This window comes from Notolabrus celidotus, chromosome 19 (assembly GCF_009762535.1).
Source record: "Notolabrus celidotus isolate fNotCel1 chromosome 19, fNotCel1.pri, whole genome shotgun sequence".
Taxonomy (NCBI): Eukaryota; Metazoa; Chordata; class Actinopteri; order Labriformes; family Labridae; genus Notolabrus; species Notolabrus celidotus.
The window spans coordinates 25,524,269-25,537,975 of record NC_048290.1 but is presented as its reverse complement, the minus strand read 5'-3'; the positions used below and the strand labels follow the sequence as shown (position 1 = coordinate 25,537,975).

Genomic DNA, 13,707 nt, shown 5'->3' with positions numbered 1-13,707 from the left:
CACCAAGACAAGGCCAGCAAACCAGCTGGAACACAGCGCAAGCAACACACACTCACACACACAAACACTTCTGCAGAGCTGCGAGAAGATGCCGTCTGCAATCACCGGAGAGTTGCATAATTCATGCAAGAGCAACTAAGACAGAGCGAGTGTGTACGGACATATGTGTCGCAGCGTGTGGCGGTGCAACATGCAAGTTTTGATCAGAGGCCAGGAACATTGTAGAGGTCAACCTGAGGGGGCGGGGCTACACTGCCCAACAGCTTGAGTGTTTAAAACCTCAATGAAAGATAGAGCTGTGAGTATAAATGCATGTTTTTACTTGTGGTTATAAACAAAACTATTTACTTTGTTTGGATTTCTGATTTTTTATAACTTCAGGAAAAAGTAGGAGAGATGGAAGGGGAAAAAACAGCAGAAATAAAACCAGATCAGACAGTCGACAGTCTCCATTGACTAAACCTTTGCTACTTGCAGCCTGTGAAGTGTAGATTTTTTTCAATTGCCTGTATTTGTTACTTAACCAGTACTGACAGGCTTATTTTCGAATTGACCAATCCACCACATCCAATCACAGCAAGAATGACTTGAAGAGCTATGTTTGAGTATGTGTGTGTATTTGTGTTCTTGCCTGATGCCCTGCTGCGCTGACAACTTTGTGGGTTGAAAAGGGGAAAGCTTCATTGCTCAGGTCTGTGTCCAACACCTCCTGTAGTACTTCCCGGCTGCACAGATAGAAGAAAAACAAAATTAACATAGAATATTACCAAAACATTACATATCTTTTTCTATCCTGGTAAAACACATTGAGAGATAGCTCTGATTTAGAATGGAGAAAGGATCAGACATCAACAGATCCAATGCAAATTAAATTATAAGAGAGGGGTAAAGATGAGGAAAGAAACTGTGAAACAAATAAAGTAAGTTCAAAATTTCTAGGCAGAGGTGCAAGAGGCAATAACAAGGCAGATAAACTAATCAATAAAACTATAAGAACAATTAAAAGATTAAAAGCATTATTGAACAACAGGACAGTGTTTAAAGCTTAGAGTTGTTCCAGTGGTATAACTTAGGACAGCAGAATATTTTTTGTAGCATTTAAATTATATAGGTCAGAGGAACCAAAATAAAATGTGCATAACACAAGAGTTTAAGACAATTTTTCATGAAGGGACAATACAGGGTATGGTATCATATGGAATCGGTTTGTATCGTATGATATCGTACCATAAATGATCATATCGTATCGTGTTGTATCGTGTCTAACATATCTCATTGTATCGTATTGTATGGAATTACATCGCATCTCGTCTGATTGTGTCTTATTGAATTGTTAATGAATACGTTTCCATAACAAAATCCCAGTTGTCTCAGTTTTGATAATAGCATGTGAACATGTCTTTTAATAATGTGTTTTTTATCAATTGAAATCCCACAGTATTAAAGATATTACATTTTAAAAGTGTGACAGTATTAACATTCATGCTGTGAATAACTCTGAGTAGTGTTACATTTTTATTTCACCTGTGAAAATGGTGTGAAGATATTTACTCTACATGCATCTTAATTAGGTCATTTGTTAAATTATGTGGAATATTTAATGAATGCACAACAATCTCGGTTTTATTTGCTGTAGAAATGGTCCAGCTCGAACTCTCCCACAAACACACACTCACACACACACTAAAAATCAATATTACATAAAGATGAGTCATCAGAAAGAAAAGGGACTAAGTTTAGCTTACTTTGCCGCTTGGACGTGTGTGAGTGGGCAGGTAGAGGCCTTATCGCTGTGATATTTTTGCTACAGTGTGGCAGGAAGCCAGGGATGGAGGTATTTGGGGAAGGGTTCATGTTACGTTTGTGTGCATGTGTGTGGGTGTCCTTTTCTTCTAATGAGCAATTGACGCGGTCATAGAAAAATGTTGCCATGTGTATAAATATGCAGGTTGGGTTTTATGTGAATTAAATACTTCCTGCAGAAATGCATAGGTACAGGCTAGCAGCTATGTGATGATGTACAGACGGAGATTTTCTTCAAGCTGTTCTCCAACTTATGTCTTACCATGAGCATGCTTTGCTCACTGAACTCAAGAACCCGAGAGCAAGGCCAATTAGCTATATATAATCACTGAATGGTTCTGTTTCTGTGTGTGTGTGTGTGTGTGTGTGTGCTGAGGCAGTCTTGCAACCACCAATTTGTTCCTCGGACTCGGCACTTAACTACGGCTCTCAGCTGCGTCTCAGAAGATGCACACACGCAGAGAGAGAGAGAGAGAGAGAGAGCTTTTCTTACACATCACATAATTTCATATATTATAAGTAAGGTTCATAAATACAAAGCAAATGAAGGAGCAGCAGCTTCATCCTTTGTGCGAGGAAAAAAGCTACAAGTTTACCGACTCCTACCCCTCCAGAGAATACAAATGAGACAGAGGGAGTGAGTTTAAAGGCATTTCCATAAACGCTGTAATTGTTTCTCTCCTTGAGATTTAAAAAGATCAATTTCCTCGGGGAAGAAAACAAAACCTAAACATTAAAGGGTCGATTTTCTGGAACTCCTTATTTGTTGCAGTAACATAGAGGAAGGGCGGAGAATCATTTAGAGGAAGGAAACGCAGATGCCAATCTTACTGATGCTATAGCAGCATACACAAGGAAACATACACAGATGCAAACGCAGACTCCAACATGCTGAGTGTGCTCTGGATGCTGAGAAAAACTCAATGAAACTCAATCAACATCCTGTTATGTGTGTCTATATCCATAATGAACACAAACACACATGAGAAGGATTTCTGCTGCTAGTGACGCACTGATTTTTGATTTTACTTAAGCGATAAAGACAGGCAGATTTAGTAAAAAGGGGAAGACACAGAAAGAGAAAGTGAGACAAATGTGGATAAGATCTACAGAGACATGAGGAGGAATAAGAAACTTAAGAGAGCAGAAGATTAGAAAAAGCCTCCAGGAGACAGAGAAAAAAAATTGACAGAGCCCACACAGAGTGGCCTAACCCTGCTGCTGGTAAGAAGGAAGAACAAAGACAGAGTGCGGTGAGGTGGGGGAGAGCGGAGGAAAAGATAGATGAGGAGTTCAGAGAGTGAGAGCGGGAGAGGTAAAGGTGGCCCGGCTTTTGCTTTGAGACAAGAACAGAGAAAAGCTGTGGGAAGGATGAAGAAAGCCACACGTTGGACTGTATCCCAACTCCACATGTGTAGCACTGTTTTCACCTGTACAGAACATGATTTCTCATGCTAAGAAGAAGAAATACAAAGAATTTAGCAGAATACTTAGACATCCTATAGACATCCTCAGCTGCTGAGTATCATCAACAACTACAGACATGAACAACAGCAGCAGTGTGAGTGTGCAGCCCAGCAGACAGCTACACCTCTCTCACACATGAACCCTGTGTTTGACAGCGTTCAAGTAGCAGACAGCTGTCTCAAAGTAATCCCTGCTTGTCCTCATTAAAGGATCCAAAATCTGCAGCTTTAAATCCCCGCTAATCTGAATAATTTCATCAAGCCTAATTTAAATGCAGAATATCTGCTGAGGAGTTTTTGACACTTGGAGCTTAAAAGTTTTTACTCTCAGGTTAACACCGGGGAGTTACTGTGACAAACTGCGCAGGTCAAAGGATGCAATCTGACTGATCATTTTCACAATTTAGGATTATACAATATCTGACATACATATAATAAGGGAACAAAATAACAAACCTATTTTTTGACAATAGAAGCTGTAAAAGCGGCTCACTCTGTTTGCTACAGCCATCGACTTTGTATTACTGTGAAACCTGGAGCAGAGCAAGATGGTACAGGGGGCTGCCTGTTACAAGCAGCTGCCATCATATGTTTTGTTTTTGTTTCACCATTTTCATAAGTGTGTGTTTTGAAAGTATCACAATATCCCAGTTTGCGATAACCAAAATCAATCCATTAATCTGTGTATTTATCTTTCTAAATGTAATGCAAAGATCACCAAATAAAGACACAGTGAGGAGTTTTTCACTGATTTTGAAATAGTCACACTCATACTAATACTTCTTTATGACCTGCATTTCATGAGATTATCATTGACAAGACTGTTTTTGCTGGGTTTAGCTGTGTAAAAGAGCAACATGGGTGTGAACAGGATTTAATGTCCCCTCTATAACAGTATATACACTAATCAGGACACCTTTTTGTGTGTCCCACCATCTTGCCACCATTACTGTAGTAGTTTCTATCTTGCTGCCATTCCTGCAGTGACAGCTCAGTGTTTGTGGTCTGCTGACTGTGACGGCAGCATAGATGACTGGATTAAAGACATAACACAGCTTTTCCCAGTAACTAATGAAGGAACCTTAATCAGGCAATCTTAACATTTAGATACTTTGTATTAAACATAATGGCTTGATTATACAATGGAGTAATAGAGAAAAATCTGCCACATAATTGTGATGACGTGCTGTGTGATATCATGATTTTCTTTCAGCTCGTTAGCTTAATTAACAGCTGCTTTCATCATCATCATCAGACATTTTATAGATATTCATTACACACATATTTTCCTTTTTCTGCTCATGCATCTGGTATGTAATGATTACACACAGCTCTAACTTGATTATGCTTATGTTTGTTTGATATGCTTGATTAGCTAGCCATTAGAGCATGCATGTCCAAAGTCCGGCCCAGGGGTCAATCACCGCCAAATTTTATATGGCCTGCAACTTCCATCTTAAAATGTATTAATTATGTCACAGATATTAATCACATTCTGAATTACGTGGACATTTGCGTTTGCTTATAAATGCATTGTTAAGACTACAGTACATACAGTAACTTCAAACAAAGCTACATATGGACTGTGCATAGGCCACTTTTATAAAGCCAAAGCTCTGTGAATTCAGGACTGACATTGAGGAGCTCTTAACGCTGACAAATGTTGTATTTATAATGATGTGAAAATTATGAAATGGTGCAGAAAGGCAAAAGTTGGTGCACAAAAATGGTTTAGAATACAACAGGGTCCATTTAATACACAGTCAGTGATTCAGTTTCACAAAGCAGGACACTTCATAGTAAGTAAGTAAAGTAAAGACTTGTATACTGTGTTAATAAAGTTAAAGTTTGCCATAACTGTCACAGCAACAGAAAACTCCACTGGATCTTTCCTGTCCATTAAAGCATTTTCTAAAGCAAAGTGACTAAAAAGTTCCAGTTAAAGTAGAAACTATTCACTTTATTGGACAGCTTGCATTCAAACACGCAGATGTTTGGGAGACACCACCACATTAATGGCAGCTTGTTAACTTCCCATAAGTCCCTGGGTTCATCTATAGCTAGAAGCATTATAAATGTGGACTCTCAAAGCCTGTGCTACCGCTAACTGTCGCTCTCACCTGTCAGAAATATAAACATCCCTCACAGCCAATAATATCAGCTGTCTCCTTAAAAACAATCGTAAAGGATACTACCAACATTGCCCTGATTTGGTGGTCAGGAGCTCTCTGAAGACGATGTATGTGCACAACCAAAGGTTAATAGGCTACAGCTGTTGGTTCATTTTGTCTGATAAATATTTTAGCAACATTTAAGTGAGAATCTACAGTATATGGATATCTGATAAAAGCAGGTATAAGAGGATATTTAAGTTGGAGCCAAACTATTTTGTTTGGGATCCAATTACCTCATGGAAAAGTGAAGATTTGTAACTGCTGGAGACAAGCAAGAAAAACTGCTGAGAGGATTCTTTCTCTTGTGACGATAAGTGCTTTTGGAAAATGTCACTGCAACCCTCAAAAGTAGCTTTGGAGATACTCCACTCTGGAAAAACTGGCCAAGAGATGCTCTAGTTTGTCTATAGATCCGCCCTTAGCAAGCCTAAAATAATGATCAGTCATCTTCTTCATGGTGGAATAAATTCCACTAAAAGGCTGATTTAGGATCACATCAATTTGAAGCCCACGACGGCTTAAATCCAGCTGCTTTGACTAAACAAGTCTTCAAGCTTTCAAACCCACAGAACTGTAACCCTGCCATAAAACTGCACAGTTATCCTTGAACCCCTCTGCTCCTTCCTTCCTTCTGTTTACAACCCACCTCTGTTCTTGCTCTCTCTCTCACCTCTTAAAGCTTCAGCCAAGTCTTCAGAATAAGCTCTTAACCTGCTCCTCTGTCATCGATTGATTCTGATTCCCCACCTCTTGTTTCAAGGATGTGTAACATTACCCTTCTTTTGACCTAAAAGATATCATCTTTTTCCCCCCCTTCTCACCCTTTTGTCCTCTCCTCACCTGGTAAATCATCCCCATGTTTTCATTCTAGGCCCCTCCCCCCCATCTCATCTTACCTCTTAGGTCCTTGGATGCTGATCATCCCCATGTCCTCAGAGTGGTCGGTCAGCTGGCAGCTGAAGCCCTCGTCCTGGAGAACGGTTCTGATATGGTTCCAGTTGTGTTCTGCTACACCACCTCCAATGGCCAGGTAGTATGCATCACCTGGAGAAAAGAGGGGGAGAGAAAGAGATGAGGAGTGATTCAATGGGCTTTATCAGACAAGAATAATAACTTACTGGATGCTTATAAGTGACATGACAAGTAATAAAGTCAAACTTGGTCTGTAGCTCAACATCATTTGTTCATTTCTACATTATCATAAAAAAAGGTAATAAAACATCTTAAAATAGTAATTTGACAAAATGAGGGAATTTTATAAAACCAAAGGTTATATATTCAGATTGCTCCCTTTTGGAACTTGCTTATAGTTATTATTTTATTTAATGTGTTATCTTCACTTTTTAGAAGCTAGAATCAACAAACGCTTCACACTAGAGCATGAAAACTCACTAAAAAGTGTTTTAAATGATTAAAGATTCATTTTCTTTCATCAGTTACTAAAATTGTGTGTTTAAAATGCGCTTTAAATATATTTTTGTCATCTGAAAAGTTGGCTACATCCTGAACACTGGTGTAATCAATATGCCAGTATGAAATGCAGTGAGGGGTATTTTAGAGGGGTATTTTATTTTGCTAAGTATCCAACCTAGAGGTCATTTGCTGCACAAAGCAGGTCAGATGCATTGCAAGGTGGACTAGTCTAGAGTCTAGCATACTACTATTTAAAGAAAATGGCGGTATGGAAATAAACTTTGTGGAGTGCTTGTTTGGTTGAAAAGACTCCTCAATTTAGGACAACAGGTGAACAGTGGAGATGTGTGGAGTGGGTCTCACACATATTGGTTGCAGGGAGTGGGTCCATACTTCACAGCTATCAAACTTACTGCTGGCTGAGATTAACAACCGTACCAATAACTACGTCGCAGGGTTTCACATTTCACATGGTGACAACAGATGGTACCAGAAAGAGCTACACAGTCACACAGAAACTGCATGTTGTTAAATTTGCTGAACATAATTAAAGTAATCAAACAGGATTTCAATCTTTGTCCCTCTGGGAAACAGTCCAAGCCTTTCATACCAATGCAACTTATATTCTGGGTTTTAAGGTAGTTAATTAAGAATCATCAAAGGTAAGTTAATATTTTAAAATCAGTCCAGATGATAACTTTCCAGATCTTATCTCTCTTTAACTGTATTAATACAATGTTTTCTCCAAATATAATCATCAAAATAAGATGAATAAGTTCCCTGCCACTGTCTTTATGAGGATACATTTGAGAGGATGTAATGCACAATAAATCCAGCACCAGTAACTTTGATATATTATGGTGTTAAACTGCCACTTACCACCTCAGATGGTATTTCTAATGTTAACACAATTTTTCTGATCTGCTACAATGACCCCACAGTACCATCTGGACTCGGACTGCAGACATTGTGTTTACACTCACCCCTGATCCCATCTTTCATTAATTATCTTTCTGCTTTCAGCTAAAGTGAGGAAGTGTTTTTTTTTTTTCTTCTTGGCATCTTTCATCTCATCCTTACCAACGTTTTCAGTACAACCAAGTAAAATAACTCTTTCAGGGTCATGTATCAGCGTTTTGTGTTGAAAATCTGTTGTAGTTCCCCGCTTTGATTTTCTCTCAACGGCACATTAAAAAAGATGAATAAACCAAACTCACATGGAAAGTGGTGAAATGGCTGAATGAAAAAAAAACAAGATGTCGCAATTTAATTATCTTATAGCCACAACATAATAATGAGTGGCCACAAGATGATCGGTGATAGTCATCTCAATATGGCAACTGTTCTCCATTGCTTTAGTTGCTTTTAAAAGGTCTAAACTTAGGTGTAGATGACCCCTTTTCATGGGATATGTAGAGGTAGAACACTAAATAAAATGAACGTTCTTTTGTCATATTACTGTAGGAGTCTGTAACTTGTTAATCCAGCACAGAGACACAACACTCATATAAGCAGCTGCAACCATGGGTTCAGAGCACATTAATGTCCACTCGTCTACATGACACCAAATGTGTCCTCCCTTCTCTGACTGATCAAGTTCGACGACAAGATAGTTCAACTGTAACAGGATGGTTGTCTACTACAGAACTGTTTAGAAGCAATGCAAGGGGCACTGGATGTCAGGCATAGGGGATGCTGACAAAAGTCAGTCTATTTGATGACATCATGCTGTTGCACAAATTATTATCTTATAAATTAATTTGAATTATAAGGATTATTCATACTTGGTACCTACTGTCATACACTCAGCTCATAGTAGCTTCACATCATCTTTCTTGTATTCGTTTTATACAGGCAACATGTGGATGAGCGCACATTAGTGCAGCCCCAACATACACACTAAGCAAATGTACAGCAGTTCATATGAGACTGCATCATTGTTCCAACAGGGACTCCAGTCTGCAACGGTGCTCACACACATGCAGATGTCCAAATGAAGTGCCTAATGGCGTGCTCCATCACTGTTATTCATCTTTCTTTTTCAGGAGTTCTTTCAGAGTTATTAGGTGAATAATCAAAACCTAGTAACAAAGAGGAGCTTCTATGAAGTAATGTTCAGTGTGCTTGAAATCAAAGTGAGCTGGGCTTTTTTAAATTACTGTTTCTTCTTCTTCTCTTAATTTATATTTTCAGGCTTTTTTGCCTTCATTCAGAGAGAACAGGGAAGTGGACAGAGCAGGAAACGGGGAGAGAGTTGGGAGTGACATGTGGGAAAGGGGCCACAGGTTGGAACTGAACCTAGGCTGTCAGCTTGAGGACTATCGCTTCTGCACATGGGGCGCGTGACTTAACCACTAGGCCAATCTGGCACCCACTTATTGTTTTCTGATGGATCACATGGCCACACTCTGAAGTGATTGGAGAACAGAGGGGACAGAAGCTTAATATACAGAATAAAAAAACAAATATGATAGATATACTGAAATGAAAAATAGACCTGTCAAAGGAACAAAACAATAACACATCCAAAATAAGACACCAAGAGTGACAGATATATCCGGCAACAGATAAAAAATACAACATCAAAAATAAAAGACACACAAAAGAAAATATATTAAAGTGTACCAGGTATTACTGGCAACACACACACAGATACACACAGTTTCTCACCATTGGACTCTGGTGCCAGTGGAAGGTTGGCAGCTCCGGGCTCCAGCCTGCTCACTGTCAGGTCAGCCTCCGCCCCTCCTTTCTTATTCAGCATGCAGGTGTACACAGTGGCGCCTGAAACACACACAAACAAACAAGCACTTACTCAATTAATTCTCCTGGCCACTTCAAATGTGTTGTCTGATACAGCAAAGCAAACAAATCTGTGAATGAAAAATGAACACAAGTCTGAGGTCAAGCTCTTATTAAGGGATTTTATGTGAATGATCCAGTTTGTAAGCTTTGTGTTGCTGTGTGCGTGTGCGTGTGCATGTGCGTGTGTGCTTGTGCGTGTGTGTGTGTTTGATTTCCTGACCCCCTTGTGTGAGCTAAAATGAATTTTTAATCAAGGCTAGTGTACTTACACCTCTTTCAATACTCCTCCAGGGACCACACTCGCCCGGACAACCTCGCCTTTTAGTAAAACAGTTACCAAGGAAACGACTGAAAAATGAACCCCCATCAAAGTGTAATGTTTGCTGAGAACACCACTTAACAAAGACTTCTTTTTTAGTGCACATCAAAGTTATTTCCTTCTGAATATCATCACCAGAGACAAAATCACAACATTCCAATCCTCCTCAGGACCAGAGAGTCTCATATCTGCTGTGACACGCTAATATGTAGCTGTCCACCAATCAGCTTTTACTTCAATGGCTGACTGATGTTTTAGTTTCATTATGTCACTAGTGTTACAGAACAGGATGTGTTAATGTGTTGGTGACAGTAACTCTGACCACTGTCCCTGCTGTTCATGGAGAACTGGATGTTTGAAAGAGAGACAGCTCGACAAAGAAGCTGGGAAAGCAAAGTTGGCTGATGCATCATCATCTACCACATCAAAAAAAAGCCAAGTTTTTAAAAAGCTACAGTCGTAGGTGGGTGAGATGTGGTTGTCAGAGATTATTGGAGGAAAACAAATTGGAAGGAAGCACAAGACATCAATCAAACAAGCAGAAAGTGAAACGGGGCTTTCACTTGTTTCACACAGGTGAACCTGCTTCCTGCTGCGTGCTTAACACAGCTGTGTACATGACACATAGTTCCTAGCACTGTCTAGAGTGAGACAGGCTGTGGAATGAATGGATATTACATGCCATCAGAGCAGACTATATATATGTTAATACGTTGTCATTAAAAAAAGAACATGATGAAAAAAATATCAAACACATCTGGTGTACCATTTAAGCTACATTTCAATGAAGAAGACAATGTTTCTGTATGAGCTTTGATTGCTAGATGACTCCTGGCTTAAGCTATTACAATTGCATTCTGACTTTTTGACCAATGAAATATGATATGATGAATCAAGTCTGTTCATGTTCTAACAACATTTTCGCTGTTTTCACCTTTCTTACTTCCTCTTGGATCTATCTTCAATCTTCTAATGATCTGTGTGCGTTCAGGTGACCAAACAATTATTCATCATCATTAGAATAACTTGTAGGTTATATTAATGATTCATATTTTTATTTTTGTGGGCCCTTATTGCCAGTCATAGTTTGTTTCTAGGCTGTAGTCCAAACATTATGCAAATAATAGTATTTTGTAATTATAAAAGAAATGCTCATAAATTAAACACCATGAGTTTGGAAAAATATGACACATTATTCAGCCTTTGCCCTCAGGTTTAGCACAAGCGGCAACCTCCAGTCTTAAAATATAAGGCTTATGCAGAAGTGATAAAAACTGCAGTAAATCGAGCATCCGCTTATGGCTTGCTGCAGAAACACCGGAAACCACATAAACACCCATTCAAAGAAGGTGATCAGTACAGCAAAATTAAACATGTTTTCAGCCTGGTTATAAAATCTGTTCGTGTATTTAAAGCTAATTTCTCTCTGGGCATACACTGTACAGGGGGTGATTTATTTTAGAACTTGTTATTTAAGATATTAAACTTATGAGTTATGCCTAAATAACGGCATGACTGACATGATTGACAGGCGGGCACTCTGTAGCTGTTAGCGAAAAGGCTAAAGGCCTGCCTATTTACTTCACACTGGCTTGACAGTCGTAAGGTTGACTTCAGTAATTCCAATATGGCACCCACCAATGATTGGATTCAAAACAGGACTGTAGAAACAGATGGATGACGTCACTGATGCTACTCCAATATATTGTACAGTCTATGGTTTAGCACCATGACTATTAAACTCACCTTTGTGTGGATTTCCTCTTTTCAGCCCTGAGTGGACTTTTTTTTTCACATTTTTCTTCCAGTTGAAGAATTGTATTCCTTTGAATTCACTGCTAGTTTGACATTGCTTTAGCCCCATTCACTTAGTGTCCATGGGTAAAACGTGGGATTGACTCTTTCAGATCCTACTCATCCCTTGAACAGTTGGATGACAGGTCAATGATTCTAAAAGAATACTTCTGTCAACACATTTGCCATCTTTCCTGTTCAGCACTGAAAGCTGACAAGAAAGGGAGATAAGTGGTCAAAAGAATATCATAGGCACTTTGGCTTCTGCTTATTTCGCCATCTGCTCACCTGTCACTGCAGAGCTCAGGCACAGATGTTAGTTTCGCAGATAAGATACAGCGACATCTGACAGCTCTGACTCCACTGAAACCCCTTTAACAGAAGCTCACAGAGAAAACAGACCAGCATTTAGAGATTTTGTAGAAGAGTGGACAGTTTTTGCTCATGTGCTGGCACCCTGTTCAGTCTCTCCATCCATGTTTCTAACCTCTTCATCCTGTCAATCTTTCCTCCCATCTGTCTGTGCCTGAGTCTGCATGAGTGTGTGTATGCATATGTGTGTTCTTGTTGCAACACACTGACCTGGCTTCTTGTTGACATCAGCGGTAAACAGCCAATCAGCCGCCTTCTTGGCATCTGGTCCGGTGAGATAGAACTTTCCGAAGTAGGACATGTCAAACACAGCCACGCCGTGTCTACATGAGAGGCACTCACTCTTAATCTGCATTTTAAAAGAGCAAAATCACACGATTCCAATTATCATAAATCAGAAATCATGACATTTAATCAAAGTGTGTTCCACTCTTTGCCAAACACGACAAGATGACTGCATATATTTAGAGCCAGGAGGATAGGAAACACTCATTACTACTGTGAAATTTAAAGGAGAACTAACAGTGAAGTTTCCACTTTGAGGTTGCAAAATCTCCCTTTTAAGTATAGTTGGTATTCACTTTTTGCTCCCTAAACCTCATTGACCGTACTCCCACACAGCACTATCATTTCACATGAGGACACTTTGAAACTTTTTGACCAGTACTTTAAAATTTTCAACTAAACTAAAGCACTTTTTTCTTTCCTGAGATTCTTGATGTCTTACCACGTCATGATGTGGAGGGAAGCCGAAGGTGTACTCTTTGCCCAGTAGTTCATTATATTTGTAGTTCACATTCTTCTTGTTTTCATATGCTCCATAGTAATCATAGTCTTTAACCTTTGTGATAATAAAGACAAAAAGATAATTAAAGGTCAATCAATCAGTGCTGTTTCAAAGTACGGAGAAGGACAAAGCATAAAGGAAGACACTGCGTCATTGTCCTCCATAACAAGCCTTGCAATAAAATTTGCATCATTATTTATGGCTTTTCTGAGTGCCTTTGATCAATATGTGGATGCATGCAAGTCATTGGCTTTTACTGCAGGTGTACAATATGTATGCATAGTTAAAGTGTGTGTGTCTCACAGGAGCAGGCGAGTCTTTGTTGAACCAGCCAGGTCTTTCCCAGCCGTGTCTCTCCTGGAACACGCAGCCCTGCTCTGTCAGCACCTAAAACAAACAATCACACATAAACAAAGAGATGACATCAGAACAGGGAGCACCATGCACATAAAGGGTTAACTGTGTGGTGTTCATTTGCAAAATGTCACAGTAATTACTTTATTTTAATAATCAGACACTTATATTTGCAGAAGTGAACACACCTCTTTCTAAAGCAACCCGGCTCTGCTCCATGTGGGTTTTGATTGCTGACTTTTAGCATTTAAGTTGCACCAACTACCTTATTTTGCCACTAGGAGGCAGCAGAACAAGCTCCATAACCTTTAAAGTTGTTGTTGGAAACTAGTTAGCATACATTAAATATAACTTACTAAAATAGTAGTTTAAAGAAACAGAAAAGGGATGAAGCTGGTGACGCTTTTCACTGAAATACAG

General features: G+C 39.3%; 1 protein-coding gene across 2 annotated transcripts in view; it reads right to left on the bottom strand.

Annotated features, from left to right (window-relative positions):
• Positions 1 to 13,707, bottom strand: part of sardh (sarcosine dehydrogenase) — a 58,968-nt gene that overhangs the window by 10,349 nt on the left and 34,912 nt on the right. For both annotated transcript variants that reach the window (XM_034709122.1, XM_034709121.1), the window contains exons 13-18: positions 13,237 to 13,320; positions 12,874 to 12,987; positions 12,357 to 12,495; positions 9,527 to 9,640; positions 6,340 to 6,487; positions 632 to 725 (exon numbers count right to left, since the gene is read on the bottom strand). In XM_034709122.1, coding sequence (XP_034565013.1) covers positions 632 to 725; positions 6,340 to 6,487; positions 9,527 to 9,640; positions 12,357 to 12,495; positions 12,874 to 12,987; positions 13,237 to 13,320 — 693 coding nt within the window. The remainder of the gene's footprint in view (positions 1 to 631; positions 726 to 6,339; positions 6,488 to 9,526; positions 9,641 to 12,356; positions 12,496 to 12,873; positions 12,988 to 13,236; positions 13,321 to 13,707) is intronic.